The sequence below is a fragment of the Gastrolobium bilobum genome, unplaced genomic scaffold (genome assembly GCF_033153095.1).
Source record: "Gastrolobium bilobum isolate Gb01-03AN ecotype WA unplaced genomic scaffold, APGP_CSIRO_Gbil_v1 utg2779, whole genome shotgun sequence".
Classification (NCBI taxonomy): domain Eukaryota; kingdom Viridiplantae; phylum Streptophyta; class Magnoliopsida; order Fabales; family Fabaceae; genus Gastrolobium; species Gastrolobium bilobum.
The window spans coordinates 117,005-137,556 of NW_026897558.1; the positions used below are offsets into that span (position 1 = coordinate 117,005).

Here is a 20,552-nt window from a genome sequence, read left to right on the forward strand (position 1 = left end):
TTAAAAATAATTAGTATATTTTAACTTTTTAAAATAACAGTCAAAATAAAACAAAATTTATTTTCTAAATTGATAGATTTTTTGAGATGAAGGTAATAATTACTCTTATAAATAATGTTATCCACATTTACTTACACCCATTAACTTACATATCCACCTCATCTTTTATACACTTACATTCTAATTCTTTAACCTTGTACAGAGGTAAAATTGATGGACTAACAAGGATTATTCTACTCGTATGAAACTTACTATTACTAGCACTAATAGAGAAGTATAAATAATTACAAAAACTTCTCAATTGGTAATGTAACAAAAAAAAAAAAAAATGCTCATAGAAAAATATTGTTGAAGTAGTTTATTTTATTATAAAAATTAAAATCACAGAAATATTTATATTTTTAAATATAAATAAATAAATATATATTTATAATTTATATTGTCCTGATAAATATAATTTAATAGTTTAGATGTAAAGCTATAATTTTTTTTCATTTAAAAGAAAAGTATTCACGTTAGCTAGCCTCCTTTTTTTTTTAAAGTTTTTTTTAAGAATATTTTTTCGTTTGTGTTTATTTTGCGTGCACACAAATAACCTGAAAATTGGATGATCCAAGCACAGTTTTGTTTATCCTTCTTTTAATTAGTTATTTGACTCATTTCCATTTGTTTGACAAAAAAAAAAAAATCTGAAAATTGGAAATACATGTTTTATGTATTATTTTACATGATCATAATGATCATGATATATTAAAAGATTATAATAATATCCAATTGGTGCAGCTCAGTTGGTAACTTGGCGCTGAGTTAGTGTGGTTGGATATGTGTTCGATTACCGCTGAATGCATTCTTGGGGAGGGGGCTGAACCTTTAGCCATCACTGTTTCCCTGCACTCCGGATTAGTCCCATAGCCGGCTCAAAGAGTCGAAGCTCGTGGGGATACCGGAGGGAGCCAACTCGTTTCAAAGAGATAATTAGGGTTGGGTAACTCCAAAAAAAGATTATAATAATATAAAAATAAATCAATAATAATAAAAAAAGAAAATATTAAAATAAATATTTATAAAATCATCACCCTATATTCCCACGTGGCATATTCATATTAAAAATAAATAAGGAGATACATTTCCGTGAAAAATAGATGGTCCAAGTGCAATTTTGTTTATCCTTCGTTCAACTGGTCATTTGACTCATTTCCATTTGTAACTAAAAACTCAGATTTGGCTTTCCGTTGTCCACGAGGCTCAATAATCAGAGCAACAAATGGTTACGGTGGCACACCCGTGTCCTTCATGGACCCGTTGTCCCATTCCAATTTCAAAGCGAATCCCACGACGGCGTTTAAAGGGCAGAACCAACCTCACACGCCTGAACCCTCCACCAGTTCTCGCTGTAGCTGCTCTGGTCGAAGCAACGCCTTCAAGCACCTCACCTTCACTCAGGGATGGGTCCATCAAGGTTCTGACCCTCCCAGTGGACCGTGCCGATGACCTGCAAGCTGAGGCCAGAGCCATGGCTCGTGCCGCCAATGCCACTGTCTACAGCCCGCAACTCATTGCCTCTAAATATGGGTCCCAACCCATCAAGGTCTTCCCTTTCATCGATTTTTTGACACCCTTTTGGAAGATCTTTTATGGGTAGGATTGGGTTTTTGTAGATTAATTCGACCCGTTTTTGTGTTTTGGTTGTGGTTAGGTGGTGCGAAGGACCCTTCGGATTCTGACTGCGTTAGGTTCTTTTGGGCTGAAGCTGTTCTTGGACCAGAGGAATGGAGTGCTCGATCAGAATAGAAGAGTGCGTGCAGCTGAGCTCAGGACAATATTCACGCAGCTAGGACCAACTTTTGTGAAATTGGGTCAGGGATTGTCCACGAGGCCTGACATATGCCCACCAGAGTACCTGGAGGAGCTCTCTGAGCTTCAAGTGTGATCTCTTCCCTTTTGACATATTTATTAGTTCATTGCGGTAGCATATTTTATTTTTTATTTTTGTACACTACATGATGTTCCACACGCTGATTAACTTAGCATAATAACATTAAGGTCCTGTTTGGAGAATCAGCTTAAGTAAGTATTTATTCGATTACAGCTTATTTGTAAAGATGCTGTTTGCTAGATTCAACCCGTGACTTTTAAGTCATAGAGGAACACCTTGACCACTGGTTCAGTGCTGCAGCCTCGCCCTCTATTTTCCAAACAAATCATGAAATATAAAAAATAAAATAAAATGAAAATCATTCCTAAAAATTCATCAAAAAGGTCTAAATTATTCTAATATATAATCGTGATAATAAGAGATATCCTCTAGATATTCCAACAGGGCCTAAGTGAGAACTTTGATTGGTTTAGTGACTGATGTCAATATCCATCATAGCATGCTCTTCGTTGCTTCATTTGTGTATACTACATGGGTTCTTTTCGGACTTGAACAAAGTTACTGCAATGCAGTGAAAATCTATTCACTGATGTAGCAGTATTGTGGCCATTATTATATATATATATATATATATATATATATTTTTTTTTTTTTTTTGGGTACAAGCCATTATTATATTTTTTGCTGTGAAGATATGTATGAAGGAATAAAAAACTTGGGCAATCTTCACCATTGTTGTGCTTTACCAGGATGGTTTGCCTACATTTCCGGATGATGAGGCCTTTGCATGCATTGAGAGGCAATTAGGGCTATCTCTTGACTCTATTTTTTCTTCCATATCACCTTCACCCATAGCAGCAGCCAGTTTGGGTCAAGTTTACAAGGCTCAGTTGAAGTATTCTGGGAAACTCGTGGCTGTCAAGGTGCAACGTCCTAGCATTGAGGAGGCTATAGGATTGGACTTCTACTTGATAAGAGGTCTAGGGTTTCTCATAAATAAATACGTGGACATAATCACCACTGATGTTGTTGCACTTGTTGATGAATTTGCATGCAGAGTTTTTCAGGAGCTCAACTATGTGCAGGTTAGTTCTTTAGTCATAACCATAGTTGGTATTTTTGTTTATTTTTCTTATCTTAATTGCTTTTTGTTCATGCAAAAAACCAAAAAAGACCAAACATTGAATCCTTTGCCTAACTACTAATTTCCAGGCAAAAGGCTTGCATATAATTAATTATTTGGTGATATGTTTCCTATATGTTAACAATAAGTCGGCGTATTTGTAAATTATTTAATATTCTTTTTAGAATTGAATTTTAATTTGACAGGTTCCTGCAGGAGGGACAAAATGCAAGGAGGTTTAAAAAGTTGTATGCTGACAAGGAAGATATATGTGTCCCTGATGTTTTCTGGGATTATACAAGTGCCAAAGTACTAACAATGGAGTGGGTTGATGGAGTCAAACTAAATGACCAACAAGCTATTGAGAGACAAGGATTAAAAGTCTTGGATCTGGTGACCACAGGCATACAATGCAGCCTCAGACAGCTACTTGAGTACGGGTATTTCCATGCAGATCCTCATCCTGGGAACCTTTTAGCAACACCCGAGGGAAAGCTTGCTTTTCTTGATTTTGGAATGATGAGTGAGACTCCAGAAGAAGCAAGATTTGCCATAATTGGTCATGTTGTTCACTTGGTTAACCGCGACTACGAAGCTATGGCTCGTGACTACTATGCTCTAGATTTCCTATCACCTGATGTTGATGTATCTCCAATTGTACCAGCACTCCGAAACTTTTTTGATGATGCACTTAATTATACTGTGAGTGAACTTAACTTCAAGACACTAGTGGATGGTCTGGGAAATGTTTTGTATCAATTTCCATTTAATGGTGAGATTATACTATGGTTTTCATTGACTTTTCATTTTCGTCAAGTACTTTGTTTTCTTTTTTCTGTCTTTTTATGTAGCCATTGTTGGGTTATTTGAACATGGGATGCATACTTTTAAAAAAGCACACCAATAACAATGTTATTAATCTTCCAACTTTAACAGATAGAATTAAACATCTAGTTATTTGTTTCTCAACTTTCATTTTCAGTAGTTGAGGAGTGATGTAATTACGTACTTCTATGAATATTTTGTATTTACTACTTGATCCTGCTATTTGTTGCCGAGTCTGATGATTTGGATTTCTTCTTTTCCCCCCTTCTGTTGGCAGTCCCAGCATACTATGCTTTAATACTGAGGTCTCTCACTGTTTTAGAAGGTCTAGCACTTTATGCTGATCCCAATTTTAAGGTGCTTGCGGCTTCATACCCATATTTTGCTAAGAGGCTCTTAACAGATCCAAATCCATATCTAAGAGATGCTCTTATTGAGTTGCTTTTCAAGGATGGGAAGTTCAGGTATGCATATCAGTGCTATTTTAAATCCATACGTCATTGGTTGAACTTGGTAATATAGAATAATTTGGAGTAAGTGTACTTGAATATTCATTGTTCTGGTCCAGTGCAGGTGGAGTAGACTTGAAAACCTGCTAGTCCAGGGGAGAAAGGACAGAGATTTCTCAGCTAAAGAGGCTTTACAACCCGTCCTGAAGGTATTATTGAGTCCAGATGGTGAAGAGCTTAGGACTTTAGTTATCAAAGAGGCTGTTCGCATAACTGAAGCTTTTACTCTTAGCACAGTTTCTGATACATACAAGTCAGTTCCCAATTTTATGAGGACTCTTGTATTTAATGGCAATGCAAATGGACCCCTTATGATGTCAGAAGCTGAAATGCAAAGCATGACAGATCTTAGAGATCAAATATTCAGGATATGGGGACTTCTGCAATCTTCTAATGATTTTGATCCAGCTCTTTTGCTACCTATACTGCAGGTAAGATCCCTATTTTCTTCATTATTGTATTTCTATCAGCTATGGTTTTTGTGAAATCTGTATTGACTTGATTGATCAACAATTGGAGGTTAAAATATATACAAATTAACCTATGAGTAAAAAAGGAAATTCAATAATTATGAAATTAATCCTATTTCAGAAAAAGGAAACAAATCTTAATTTGATTCCTGTAAATTAGGGATGTGATGATATCCTTGATACAAGAAAATATTACAACAATTAATATTTGATTTTCTACTCTCCTCCTCAAGTTTGGATATATATGTTAATCTAATATGTACCAGAGAATAATCAGAGCAGTCAGTGGCTCCCAAATATCCAAAAAGGTGCCCATAATTATTCACATACTCATCCTCCTGCTCTTTTCCTCACTCCCTAATATATTCTTTTTCCATAACAGAATTGCCCCTTTTTCCCCTAACTACCTACCCTTCATTCCTTTGTGCATTTATCCTTGTTAGCTTCTGCATAGTCTGTGGTCCCACATGGTATTTTAGAATTCCTTCGTGTGTATATTCTGGACGCAACAGGCCTATCAATACCTCCCCCTTTAAGACCCACCTTGTCCCTAAGGTGAAATTTGGGAAACTGCAACATAATGTCATCATAGAATTCCCAAGAGTTTTTGCAAGTAGGTAATCCTTGCCATTTCAAGAGCATTTTCAGGCATCCATCTACAGAATACATGGTATCCAAAAGAATTTCAGGACTGAGCTGTAGCTCCATATCTTCAGTCAAATAACTGGGTAGTGGTTGGTGATTCACAAAAGGACCAATGAGCTTTTTGAGTTGGGATATGTGAAAAGTGGGATGAATTTTGGTCCCGGCTGGCAAATCTAATTTATATGCTACTAGTCCCACATGTTTAGGAATCATAAAAGGTTCATAAAATTTGGGGCTAAGCTTCTCATTAATTCTTTTGGCACGTGTCTTGAATCTGTATGGCTGGAGCTGGAGAAACATGGTAGAGACTTCCAACCAAACACAGAACCAACAACAGAGAACAGGGGATTGGGACCTAATAAACTGGATTCTGGTATATTTATGGAATTCAAGAGACAATTACAAGCTAATAACAGTACAACGGTGACAACAATTACAGTAAAAAGGGTAATTAACAAGAGCTGTGAAATGAAATAACAAGGAAAAAAGGTAAAAAGATAATATGAGACAATTGAAGAGGCCTCACTCTCTCCTAAGGTTCCACTTCGAATGCCAATTCCAGATGATTCCTTCTAGCACCCCTTCCACTACACTTAACCAATTCCCCCGTAACTACCTTGCTCTCCCACGCTTCTATTCTGTTTTGCTGAGTCAGCACCCTCACTTGGGTCAGCTTCTACGTAATCAGCATCTTCACTTGGGTCAACATCTGCATTTGGGGCCCAAATCCTTCTATTTTTATCTCTACGGTACACTTTACATGGTGGTTTTGTATCAATACTCCCCTCCTAAACACTCACCTTGTCCTCAAGGTGAGGTTTAGCCCCCAAGCACCTTCCACCGGGATCCCATTGCTTGAATGGTAAACAACTTATGACAAAAGCATAATGATTTCTTCCAATAATAGTGCTCTTAGAGCCAAACCGAATCCGCCCTTGTGTAGCTGCCATCTTGCTCATCTCAAGGTTAACAACCCCTTCAAATAGTGCTTGAAATGCAGTTAGAAGACTTTGCTACAGTTCCTGCTGTCCATAATAGGCTAATTTAATATGACAACTTCTAAATATCAACTTAAGCAAACAAAGGACAACAACATAATTTTGTTCAATAGCCCCCCTTATAACTTTCTCCCAATCTCTGAAAAATATAATAAGAACAAAAATTGCGACTTGTAGTTTGCCATCCCCATTATGGTTGTGAACGAGAGAGTCCAAAAAATCAACATAGAATGTAACTATGAGTTCTGAGCTTCCTATAATTGAACCAAGCTGTTCCTACACAACCTTAGCCTCAATTAAATTTCCTTTTACAGGTAAGCCATATAGCCTTGCAAGATTATCTTGTGCTATATTTATGTAATCGCAACAGAATTGGTATCTTTTTCCAAAAGCTGAAACAAAATTGTCACGTACCATTACACTATGAGAATGTAATGCATTTAGGTACCTTACACCAACGCATAACCTTGAAGATGCCCCTCCAACAAGGGGTTTGAAAACAGATCCTCCACTCTCTCGGTCATTTTTACAAGCACCTATCACCAGCCACTCCAGAAAAAAAGACCCAAAAATAAACACCACCCGAGTCACATGGCAATCCCTAATGCCCATTTCGGAGAACCCCTCTTATACGCAAATGTCGACATCGTTCCTTCATTTGTACTTGCTCCAGAAGTGGAGCAATGAAAGCATTGCACAAGGCTGATGGCGCAAAATCGAGAATAAAAGGTCGAAGATCCATAGATTTTGTAAAGGCATTGAAAGCGGAATGATAGAGGTTGCAAAAGGTGGAAATTAGTTCCTCTGACATTGTTTTCTTTCTCAGCGAATTTTGCGCCCCTAGCACCTATATTACTCATGACATATCAAGCGAGAGAGTGAAAGTTTTGAACCATTGGAATCGTTACCCAGAAAGCTCATTTGAGATTCTTTATTTCCTGCCCAGCCATTCATAAGGATTCTTCGCTCCGCTTTTGTTATAGTTGTTGGGCTTGCTAGATAGGGACCAAATATTTTAGGTCTAATCAGGTCATATATAGTCTTAACCCACAAACCCAATCTCTCTTTAATGTAAAGGTAGATACGCTACTAGTTTGGACTTGGGGCGGGTTGAGAGTAATTTGGGCCTGATGACCCATTATGAGAAAAAATTGGCCCTATTTCTCAAGTCGGCCATTAGACCCATCTCTTCATTTGTCCTTTGCACACATACACAACTTTTGCTGTTCATAGCTGCGCTCCAGCTCCTTCACGAAAAACCTCAAGTCCGGTGGCTCCGGTTGTAACGCCCCAATTTCATAATCGGATTGTTAACTTACATATGGTACTTTTATGCGCATGAAAATTTCTTTAGCGGAAGACTTTATTTTCATTTCACCATTACCTAGTGTAATTAGGTGAGTAAACTTTTTCTTTTCTTTTTATATGTATTGCCATGTTTAATTCATTATTCAATCTGTTATTATCATCTGTACAATCTCGTACCTGTACAGTGTTCTTAATTATCATAATTAATAATCATAATATTTTTAACGTAACTAGTATACAAATCATGAAAATGAATATACATTATATATTATGTAAAGAACCTTGGGATACACCACCCCAAAAGCTAGCTCAAAGGGTGGGAGTGCGCAAGATCTTATAAACTCTACATTAGTTGCACATACAACCAATGTGGGACTAAATATCTCAACATACCCCCTCACACGAGAGCCCATTGGGCTTGAAGAGTGGACAATACAATAGGCCCAGCCTACCTGTGCTAAGAAATGCCACAAGAGAAAGTGGGGGGCGGCGAGGCTCTGACACCATGTAAAAAACCAATTCAACCCAAAAGCTTAAGTTGTTGGGTGAGGCTACATTAATGGTTTTATATATCTCAACATAGCTCTTGTGTGGCCAAGAAATTAGAAAAATCAATAGAAACATATTTCTTAGCATTATCACTACGTAGAATACGAATAGAAACACCAAATTGAGTATGAATCTCAGTAGAAAACTTTTTATAAATGGAAAATAACTCAGAACGATTTTTCATTAAATAGGTCCAAGTGCAACGGGAAAAATTATCAATAAAGGTAACGAAATACCGAAAATCTAAAACAGACAGGTACGACTTGGACCCCAGATATCTGAATGAACAAGAGAGAAAGGGGCATCAGCTCGTTTATTGACTCGACTGGCAAAAGAGGAGCGTGTATGCTTCCCTTGTTGACATGACACACAATCTAAAGACTGAAGACCGGACAAAAGAGAAACCATTTTCTGCAACTTTGAAAGACTTGGATGACCAAGGCGACTGTGGATAAGTTGTGGAGATTCTGTGAGAGAGCATGCTACTGAAGGACGAGGCACATCCAGATAATAAAGCCCCCGTGACTCACGACCCACTCCAATCATTTTTCCCGTACCCGGATCCTGCACAGAAACAGAATGGTTAGAGAAAGTAATGGTGCAAGTGAGGGAGTAGATCAACTTACTAATAGAAATTAAGTTATAAGAGATGCCAGGAATGTAATAGACAGATGTCAGGGCCAAGGTAGAGGTCAGACGAGCTTGTCCAATCCCACGAACTGGGGCTTTGGTTCCATCCGCAAGGGTAAAAGACGGTAAATGATCAGAATAAGTAAGAGATGTAAAGAGTTCCTTATTACCACAGAGATGATCGGTAGCACCGGAGTCAAATATCCAAGTGCCAAGTGATGTAGAATGAGAAACACAAGCAACGGGATTACCAGTATAAGGCTGAGACTGAGGAGAAGCCTTCCTGAGAGGAGTTTGGAGTGCAGCATAGTACAAACCTGAACCAAATGATGCATTGTCTGACTGAGCTTGCAACAATAGAAGGAGAGTTAACCTCCGAGAGATCAGGAGATGCTGCTGTCATTTAAAGATAAAATATAAAAGCCGTAAACGAAGGCAAACGATATCCAATCAAGGAGAACCACGCGTCTAAAGTCAGACCCACAGAAAAACAATCACAGATCCAGAAAGGGGAGGAGAAGGTGAGCTTCTCTGTCTAAGACCGGCCGGAAAAAGCCGCCGGAGTAGTGCACACGCGCCGGTAGAAGGTGGCGCGTGAGGCCTATGCGCAGAGGATGTGGGCGGCGCGTGACGGTGCGTGAGGGATGCGTTGGTGACCGGACCTCCACAGACTTGATCGCCAGGAGGAGACGGTTCTGATCGCGCGACGTCTGGTCTGAAAAGTCGCCGGAAAACGGCTCCGGTGGCCTGAACAGTGGTCCTAGTGGCGGACGGTGGTTCCGGTGGCCGTCGACGGTGCTGACGCGTTTGAAAAATTACTCAGAAGCTGTTTACAGCCCTAGATGGCTTGCCGGAAGGACGCACGTCAAAGAAAGAGGACTCCTAAGCAGTGGGCTTAGGTTTTAAAGCAAAAAAAAGGTTTTTAAGCAGAAGCGAGGGTCCTCAGAACAAAAGAGCCTCGCCGCCCCCCACTTTCTTTCAAGTGGAATTTCTTTGTTCGCACAGGTATGTGGGCCTGTGCATTGTCCACCCTTCTAGCCCAGTGAGCTCTTGTGTGAGGGGGCGTGTTGAGATATATAAAACCATTAATGTAGCCTCACCCAACAGCTTAAGCTTTTGGGTTGAATTGGTTCTTTACATATTATATTGTAATATCATACTCATACCAAATACATACTGAAGTAACATCCAACATATAAACTTGTTCATAGGCTACATATGCCTACCAAAATAGATGTCAACGATAACATGCATCATATCTAATCATGTCTCTATAACATATGTCAATACATAAAACTACTACTTGTAACTTTATCTTCTAGCCACTCTGCATTGGCCTCTTGCCCTTTGGAGGCTGTCCTGCTACTGATGTACTTGTGATTTAAATCACAGCCCACGACAGGTGAGAAATGAATCCCATTAAGACTCTGGGTTTATGGAGTAATCTCCACCCATGAGTTTACTTTCTGCATGAAAGGTCAGATATATAGCATAGCATACATCATATAAACATTTCATAACTTATCATAACTTATCAGAAGACTCCCAAAGCGTAATTTCTCACTTTGACCAGTTCACACATAATCTCCGAGAACCGAAGTCCCCCCACGGAGTTTGTTCATTGATCAAGAACCATACTTGTCATATCATATCATATAGTCTACATGAATGCAACTATACTAAGTATTTAACATATAAAACATACAAACATACAAATATCCTAACCATCATCCCACTGGATTATGGTGGATCAACAAGAAAGGAGAAAACTCCTTAAACCAAAAGCTTACCTGTAAACACCTTTCCTTATACTTAATTATTTGAAACTGGTCCGCTTAACTCACTTCTCTTGATTCCAAACTAAAATACATAAACATGGACATCATTAACTATCAATCCAAAACTTTTTTTAAACTTGAAGAATTCTACGTTTTCCATGCATAGTTCGAAATCTTCCATACTTACATAATCTTACTTATTCATTTATGCCACCAGACAAGTCTCTATATTAAACATCTAGACTTCCCATATTAACATAACATAGACTTTCTACTAAAATTACTAACATATCCGAAACATAGACTTAGAAAAAGACTTACAAATTTCCTATCTTTTAACTTAACTTAACCATAACTTATTTCTTAAAACCACTTAAAATAATCTTCATTCAACTTATAAAAATCTTAACTTACTTAGTATTACATCATATAGTCGAAATATAACACATAATTTTAGACCATCCTTTTTCATTTCTAAACCGTTCAATTTAGACTTTTACCGAATAAAAACCTATACAAACACTAAAACTTCATAAAAACCATCATACAAGACCATATGAATTCTTAAAAATCATTTTCATAAAAGACCCATAAATTGATAGACAGAAGCTTATTTTAAGAATTCTATCCGTAGAAATTGAGAGTTTATACCTTAGATAGGTTAACGGGACCCAGAAATCAAATTAGAACCGAATGAACATAAAAAAAACCATCCTTTTTCAAGGAGGCAGCAAGGAGCTCGTGGCTAAAGGTGGACATATCTCACTCATATGAACTCCTATTGATGTTCTAAGACCAAGGCTATGATCACAAGATCCTATACTATAAGTTTCGTGAAATGGGATTTTTGGAAAAAGTGACTAAAACTATATGAAAATCTCACTTTTTTCTCTCTAAAAATGCGTGCCTAAACCATGAAGAAAATAGAAGTTAAATGCTATTGAATGATAGCCTGTTTATAGGCATAAGGCCGCAGTCATCAAGAAGAAAAAGAGAAGGCTTCTCGTGGAAGATAACTTAGTGAGCAAGTTTCCATGACATAGTGAGCAAGTCGCCTTACTTGGCGTCCAAGTCAACCTACTTGGCGCCCAAGTTAACTTGATGAACAAGTTAACTTGCTTTGGAAGACAAGCCACACTAACTTAGCGGCTAAGCAACTCAAGTGGTGTCATGGAGAAGCTACTTAAATAACTTAAGGAACAAGTAACTAAACTTGCCGAATAAGCTAACTTAGTGACTAAGTTTTCATGAAACTTAGTGACTAAGTCTTGAAAAGTAGTGTGATGAAGAAACTATCTAGGTAACTTGTAGGACAAGCTACTAGATGACTTGTTTAGCAAGTAAGCTATGTTACTTCTTGAAGAAGCCATCTTAATAACTTAATGACTAAGTAAACCAAACTTAAGGACTAAGCAATTCAAATTTAATGGACAAGCTATTGAGATAACTTGTTGAGCAAGTAACGTACCTTGACCAACAAGCAAGGTTGCTTGACTGACAAGAAAACTCAGATTACTTGATAAACAAGAAAGGTAACTGAGAAACTTAGACAACACACCACTTAACCTTTATATGAAATAACTCTACTCTTTTTCATTTTCTCTAATCTTAACTTATTTGTCATAAATATTCTACTCATAATTAACATACCTTTATACCACTTAAAATTCATGAAATTTCCTAAAGAATTTGATTTTACTATCAGAATCTAGTTTAGACCAAGTTTCGCTAATTTCCAAAATAGTACCTAAACTGTCTCATAATTTTGACTTTTGACCTTCACATCCAAATATTACTAATAAGGTCCTAATCGACTTGCTTGGCATAAATGACATTCCCATAAATAATATCATGATAATTTCATGATTATCAGATTAAACTTACTTAAATCCTTAATTTCATATACTTACTGGTATGAGTTGTTATACCGGTAAAGGTGGTGGATCAACTACCACCACTGGTGGATGTGGTGTCTCCGCCACTGGCACGATCTGAACCTCCCTTGTATTCCTTCGATTTTCACTTCTTATTCCATGCTGTGCTCTTTCGTGGTGCTCTGTTGTTGTAGAATCTTGTGGTTGTTTTTGATACCTGGCCGTTATTTCGTTTCGGTTTCTCCTCTTTCTTTGAGTTTCAACAGCCACTCCCTCGATTGCAAGCTTCTTCTAAGTTGTCTGGATCTCCTCCTTGTCAAGAACAAGCGGATCTGATGCGTCTGGTTGAGGCATTTGGTCCACAAGCATCGTCGATGGTTGCTTTTCCAATTCAACTTTTCCATTTTCTTCTTCGCCATTAGTTTCCTTCCCTTGTTTTGATGTCTCCTTCGTCTCTTCTACAAAGTTTCTATTCATCTTCGTTTCTGAACAATGATGTTCCGTTTCTTCTTCCTCGTCGCAAAGATATAAATCTGGATCGTATTACGGTCGAAATTCCTTTAGCATCGCCTTTGAGAGATCCCACCAACTTGCCTTCTAATTTGATGCTCTCCAAAAAATGTACCAGATGCATTTGTGTCCTTTTAGCCCCCTTGCAGCTATTGAAATTTTCTTAGTTTTCAACGTTCCTTTCACCTTGAAGTATTACTACATTTGGATCTGCCATCCATAAGCTTCCAATCCATCAAACACTGGAATCATCTTGAAATTAGGTACAAAAGCTCTCGGACTGAGAGCTCTGATACCAATTTGATAGAGACTTCCAACAAAACACAAAACAAACAACAGAGAACAGGGGATTTTGATATGAACCTCAACAAGAATAGGGAGACCCAAAACCAATTTAGTTAGGATCGATCGTTTCTAGAATTAGGAATTTAAAACAAGAAATAAAGAATCTTGACCCGTTATCTATTACCAAATGGGCCAATCACAAGGTCAAGGGCCAAGAAGTTTATGGAAACTCTTAGTGGGTTGATCCAGCAAATGTGGGCTAATCATGAAGACATAAAGTCCAAATTAAATCATAATCAGAAGTTAGTTAATGTTTTCAATGCAAGGGAGGTTGAGTGGAATAATTAGCAATTTTCAATGTCATTAATGTTTAGTGGGCTGATTAGAGTCATTAATGCTTAGTGAGGCTGATTAACATTTGCAATGTCATTAATATTTAGTGGGCTGATTTGAGTCTTTTTCTTTTTTCAAGTTGTCAACTTTAAATTAGTGTCTTTTCATTTGTTAGTCTTTTCCTATTCTTGGAGGGATTTCCAAGTATAAATAAGGGAGGATATAACTCTTATAATCAGATTTTGAAGTTATGATATCAATAGAGATGTTTCTTCTCTTTGGTTCTTATCTAGAACTCTGAATTTATCAAGAAGCTTGTTTTTGTGGCGTTCAAAACAGACTTATCACTCACAATCCTTCTTTTTTTGGGTGTGGCGTCTACAATCTTTCTTATACCTTTGGTTCTTATCTTCCATAGATAACGGGTCGAGGTTCTCTTTTTATTGTTCAAATTCTTGATTATAGAAACGATCCTATCTAAATTGGTCTTGAGTCTCACTATTCTTGGTGAGGTTCACATCAGATTTGGACCTGATAAACTGGATTCTGATATATTTATGGAATTCAAGAGACAATTACAAGCTAATAACTGTACAACGATGACAACAACTACAGTAAAAAGGAAAATTAACAAGAGATGGGAAATGAAATAACAAGGGAAAAAGGTAAAAAGATAGTGAGACAATTGGAAATGCCTCATTCTCTCCCAAGGTTCCACTTCCAATGCCAATTCTAGATGATTTCTTCTAGCACCCCCCTCCACTACACTTAACCAATTCCCCCGTAACTACCTTGCTCTCCCACACCTGTATTCTGTTCTGCTGAGCCAACACCCTCACTTGGGCCAACTTCTACGTAATCAACATCTTCACTTGGGTCAACTTCTGCATTTTGCGCTCAAATCCTTCTATTTTATCTCTACGGCACACTTTCCGTGGTGGGTTTGTATCAAAACACTTCATCCCCTACTTTAAATTCCATTTCCCTCCTTTATTATCTTGTTGTTTCATTCTATTTTATGTTCTCAGTACATTAGACTTAGCTCCTCTAAAGTGTGGTCACGGTCTTGAAGGTGTGTGGAAACTGAATCAACCTTGCAATTAGAGAGAATTGCCACCTGAATAAGGGAGGTGGAGGGAGGCCATATAGAGCCTGGAAAGGAGTCATTCCAGCTGAATTGCGATAGGTACTATTGTACCAGAATTCTACCCATGGTAGCCATTTAATCCACTCTTTGGGTTTGTGAGAGCGAAAATATCGTAGGTAAGATTCTAGGATTCAGTTGACAACCTCTGTTTGCCTATCCATTTGCGGATGATAGGCGTTGTTGAAACGCAAGCAAGGTCCTGATAGTTTGAAATCCTCTTTCCAAAAGTTGCTGATAAACACCTTGTCTCCATCTGAAATGATGCTTTTGGGATACCTATGCGGCCTTAGATTTTCCTGACTATAACCCGTAGCTACTTCTAAAGCCGAACATGGGTGTTGCAATGGTATGAAGTGGCTGTATTTGGTAAGACAGTTAACTACTACCATAATGGTGTCTCCTCCTTTGGTCCTTGGAAGTCCTCCAATAAAATCCATGGAGATGTACTCCCACAATTTATCAAGTATGGGTAAAGGCTGTAATGTAACAGTGCCGTAGGATTTAGGGCTTGGTATTTGTTTCTTTAACACTCCTCATAACTCTTAACAAACTTCTTAATATTGTTTCTCATCCCTTAACATAATTGATGCTATGCTTTTATAAGTTTGAAGAGAACATGAATGGTCTCTGATGGGCCTGAAAAGTGGTGAGTTGGTTAGGTGCTTAGTTAGAAAATTGTTTTAGAATATTCTTAGAGAATAGGATAAAAGGAGGGTGAGTGTGTGGAGTAGGGTAGGCATGAATAAAGTGAATATTTGGGGGAATTAGGGATCTCTTGGAACCTAGGTGTGTTGGTTCTAAGAGTGAGCTAATGGTTTTTGGGTTTATTTTAGTTAGTGTTTGTAAGGAGCTTCTCTCCTTTATTTTACTTTAATATAATTTTCTGGTTCCATCAATTTGGTATCATAGCATTTTCGATCCAAAGGTTATTGTTGCGAACTCGACAAGTATACCGGTCGTACAAGTAATAAGTGAAGAGTAGAGTATCGTTCTTACGATGACTAATTACAAGCAATAGTTTCACCGTTTTTATCTAAGACAATTCCAAAGGTGATTTAATAGGTAACCAATATTTAATTAAAAATTAAATATAGATGACAGTAAAAAAAATTAATTAAAAAGATTAAATTGAAATTATGAATAAAAATGCAGTTAGGTTTACTTCACCTCTTATCTCCCTTAATTGGTTTAATTACAATTCAATAATATTTTATCTCAATTATTTCAAACAATTCATCATCTAAAAATTAATTGGTTAAATTTTAATGTCTTAGTTCTTTAACCCTTTATCCCAATCGGAATCTTAATGTCTTAGGAATCCCTTTTAGATTAAGCCTTAAGCGCAATGAATTACAAAAGTTTGCAATTCCTACAAGCCTATGTTTAGATCATGCAAGAATTGGTGTTCTACTCCTGTCTAGATCAAGATCCCAATATGTCTATTGTGAACTCTAACCCTCTTTATCCCTATATAATTGGCCAGATCATACAAGAATTTAAACATGCAAATCAAGGTAAAAACAAATAATTTGAGATAGTTTATTAATGAAAAGAATTAAACCAAGACAAGGATTCACGTCAGATCCATATTCCTAACTAGAGAAGAAACTTAGCCAAACATAGCTGACTTAAACACAATAAAAAAATAAAAGAAAATAGAAGAAGAAGAAAATGCCCAGATTCTTCCAGTTCCTCTCTCTCTTAGCTTCTCCAATCTCTAGCAAAAGCTTCTCTGTACTCTGAATGTGCTAGCCTTTTTTCTGTTTCCAAGAGTTTCCTTTTTATAGTGATGAAATCATATCTTTTAATTTTTCATAATATCTTCAATGAAACTTCTCTAGAATCTCCAATCATATTTTTATTCAAATCCTTAAAATCTTTCCTTTTATATTTAAAGGAAAATTTTCCTTAAAAATATTTAAGGAAAAATTCAATAAGATCTTCAATGAATTATATGATTCAGAAATCCGAAATAAATCTACTTGAGCTCTCCAATTTATCTTTTTATTGAGTTGAAAATTACTGCAAAATATAAGAATTTTTATCAAAATATTAATGAGAATAAAATAACAATTTAATTACAATTCTCATATCTTTTAATTATTTTTAAATCAATTTCATACTCATATTAACCCTTAATACATAATAAATTGGAGACTCATCAAACAATTCCCAGATTTAGACATTGCTGTCCTCAGCAATAAACTAGAATAAACAATATGAAGCAGTAAAGCAACTTTGTGAAAGGAAACACATGAAATTCAAGCATAATATTGCATTAAACAAATAATTAGGAATAATTGCTCAGGAGAATACTATGTTAATCTTGAATGACTTCCAGTGTTGATAACTTCAAATAATATTTTCTAGTTTTCAATTAGAATAGAATCTAACTCGAGTCCCCTCACTAGGATAATTAATACACTCATCGCTCAAGTGTTTGGGGTAAAATCACTCAATCCATCATTGTAAGAGCACTACCATAAGCTTGATCCTATTTTCAAGTTCCTAAAATTGAGGAACACAGACAACATGCATATAATGATCAAAAGGTCTTTTCAGGGTTGTAATGCGACATGGTACGGGGTAGGAATATTTGGGAAGTAGCTAAATTTTATATATGAGATTGAAGCACATTAATCCAATGCAAAATTATTCAATTCACATGCTTCTTTTCACTACTTTTTTCTACTGCATAATTTTCCTTTTCCCGACAACTTTTATTTTCTTACTTGCTGCCTTATTCATCACTTAACAAAAACAAAAACAAAAACAAAAATATTTTTTTTTCTTTTTCTATTTTTCTATTTTTTTTTACACAACAAAACTATTGCAGCTTTATTTAATATTTTTCTTCCTCACTTTGAGCATTCTTCCTCTCTTCTCGTTACTTAACACTATTCATAATAACTTCACTTGAATATTTGACAAGTCTTTCAATCTTATTTAAAGGTGGGATAATTAAGAATAGAGGTTAAGTAACAATGTGGATAAAAAAAAAAAAAAAAAAAAAAATCAGTCTCAGGCTCAAAAGGGTTAGCAATAGAATTTTTTTTTAGGTGGTCTATTTAGCCGGTGGGTTATATAGAACAAAGTGTCTTTATCATCTCAATCTATGCATGCATCAAGAGAGAAATAGAGCAATTTCTAAAGTACTATTATAGTGAGGTCTAAAAAAAAATTATATTGTTTAGGCTCAAACCTCATGTGTTGTGGAACCAAGCTAGAATACTATTCCCTACTTTCCAATCAAAATATTATCCAAAAGTCATCAAAAGGAAAATCATTCAAACGAGGAGTCATATTCTCCTAGACGAGATTTCAATGCAACATCATGGTAGAAAAATCATTGTGAATTCTCATAGTGTCAGTTGTGCTTCTTAAAGTCTATTAAGGTTTATTAACCAATTCATCTCACACTAACTTGGAAAAACATTCAGATTCAGGAGGATAATAAAAAAAAAATAAGAAAAAAATCAAAAGGAGTGAGATATCTTCCTTGAATTTGAAAAATCTTGTTGGGTGTCTTTCTCTGTGTCTATTCCCCAGTCAAAGCATGCTATGTGACAATTCCCTGATTTAGAACATTGTTGTTCCCAACAATAAACACGAAACTAGAAATGAGGTGACTCTATTCTGCATACTTAGAACAAACACAGAGATTAAAACAAATTAACATGATAATACCAACAACAAATATCAGAATGAGTATGTATCTCAATACAGTACTAAATAAAAAGAAATAAAATAAAATAAAATAAAACGAAAAAGAAGTGGTGTAATCAAAATAAAGTGTGGTGAGTATATTCCTCGGCTTCCTCCTCAGCTGGCACTGCTGGTGGCATTTAGTGATGAATGGTGGCTTGGCTATTTGGTAGCGCACTTTGCGCCAGTTGCTGAACAAGGGTGGCGCATTTTGCTGGTACTCACAGAAACTTCCATTTAATGGCGCTTCTTGCACGGAACTTGGCGCTCGACGCGCGGACGGTATGTGGTTTCTTCGCGCATGAAGTACTACCTTGGTGCATTTAGCGTAGGCTTATCGAAAGCTTGATCCCCTGGCACCCAACGCTCCACATTGGTGCTTTTTGCGCCACATCTTGTTTGATTTTATATCCTCTAACTGAGTCTTTCACAAACTGAGATTCTACACGAAAATTCACTCTCTTAGTCAAAATTAAAAATTAACGTAACATAATAATAAAAAAAATTAAAAAATAAAATTAAAGAAATAAAAAAAATAAAAGATACGAAATAGAAAAACTTATTAGGTTGCCTCCCAATTAGCGCTTGTTTGATGTCATGAGCCTGACGTACCCCTCATGATTACGGTGGTCGGAAGCACGCAACCATTGATGACCCAGTCTTCTTGGTCTAGTGTTTTGCTCTTCCATAATAATCCTGCACAGATGGATGAGGTGGATTGGCCTCAGGAGCTCTAAATTTAGACTTTACGTTCTTTCCCTTGCTCCTAGGCTTTTCCATCTTAACTTTCGTCTTGCGTTCATGGACTTCCTTCTTGTTCCCTTCCTCAACCTTCTTCTCAGCAATGCAGTAAACTTAACCTTCAGGTTTCCTTGTCAATTCAACTAGCTTTTCTTTCTGTGCATTTGTAACTTCAGTTGAATCAATGGCTTTAACTACCTCAGTCAGTAGATCATCATTGAGTAGTTCTGAGAAGTTCAAAAATTTTGCAAACTGATCTTCAATGGTGGGAGGGTTTGCTTCCTCAATGATTTTCTCTATAATTGCTTCTTCTATTACATCGATCTAAAAGCAGTCTTCTTTGTCTCCAGGGTGCTTTATAGCCTCAAAAACATTCATCTTGAATTCACCACTATTAAGTCTAAAGATCATTTGCCCTTGCTCCACATCAATTAGTGTTGTAGCGGTTGCTAAGAATGGTCTCCCCAAGATGAGAGGCATGTTGTCATCTTCTTCCATATTAAGCACAACAAAATCAGCTGAAAATATATAATCATTTACCTTTACAAGGACATCTTCTAGCACTCCTTCCGGCATCTTGATGGATCGATAAGCAAATTGGAGAGACATCAAGGTAGATTTCATCTCCGTTATCCCCAAAGATTGTGCAAAAGAAAGAGGCATCAAGTTGACATTGGCTCCCAGATCACATAGAGATCTTCCTACTTTAACATTCCCGATCGTACAAGGGATGCTAAATCTCCCTGGGACTTTGACTTTAGACGGCAACCCCTTTTTGATCACAACACTACTCTCTTCAGTTAAAGCTACCGTTTGCATCTCTCTGAGCTTATGCCTGTTTGACAAGAGACCCTTCATGAATTTAGCATAAAGAGGCATGTTCTCAAGAGCTTCAGAGAATGGAATGTTAATTTGCAGCTTTTTAAACATCTCCATGAACTTCGAGTATTGCTGCTTCTCTTTGTCTTGCTTTTGCCGAAGAGGGTATGGAGCTTTTGCATAAGGATTTGGTTGACTGAATCTTTTTGGAAGATTCTTTGCAGCCCTCTTATCACGATTAATTGCTCCTCCAAAGTAGGTTACTTCATCATAATTAGGAGTCTCTTCTTTCTTAGTATCCTCCTCCTTTGGCACTTCTTTGTCTAACTTGGCTAGTTTATCTTGAGGTTCAATTACTTTCCTACTCCGAGAGGTGATTGTATTACAATACTCTCTTGGATTAACCACAGTATCACTAGGCATTGTC

General features: G+C 36.8%; 1 protein-coding gene across 4 annotated transcripts in view; it reads left to right on the forward strand.

Annotated features, from left to right (window-relative positions):
• The first annotated feature begins 1,186 nt into the window (after positions 1-1,186).
• The window catches only part of LOC133308043 (protein ACTIVITY OF BC1 COMPLEX KINASE 3, chloroplastic-like), a 28,448-nt gene continuing 9,082 nt past the window's right edge, over positions 1,187-20,552 (forward strand). For 3 of the 4 annotated variants that reach the window (XR_009751120.1, XM_061508624.1, XM_061508625.1), the window contains exons 1-6: positions 1,187-1,588; positions 1,697-1,924; positions 2,626-2,961; positions 3,216-3,771; positions 4,102-4,288; positions 4,398-4,764. Coding sequence is in view for 3 of the 4 variants with exons in the window: in XM_061508624.1 (XP_061364608.1) it covers positions 1,265-1,588; positions 1,697-1,924; positions 2,626-2,961; positions 3,216-3,771; positions 4,102-4,288; positions 4,398-4,764 (1,998 nt within the window). In the remaining variant the exon portion in view is untranslated. Of the gene's footprint in view, positions 1,589-1,696; positions 1,925-2,625; positions 2,962-3,215; positions 3,772-4,101; positions 4,289-4,397; positions 4,765-20,552 lie in introns of those variants that run through there. The other variant, XM_061508626.1, reaches the window with a different exon arrangement.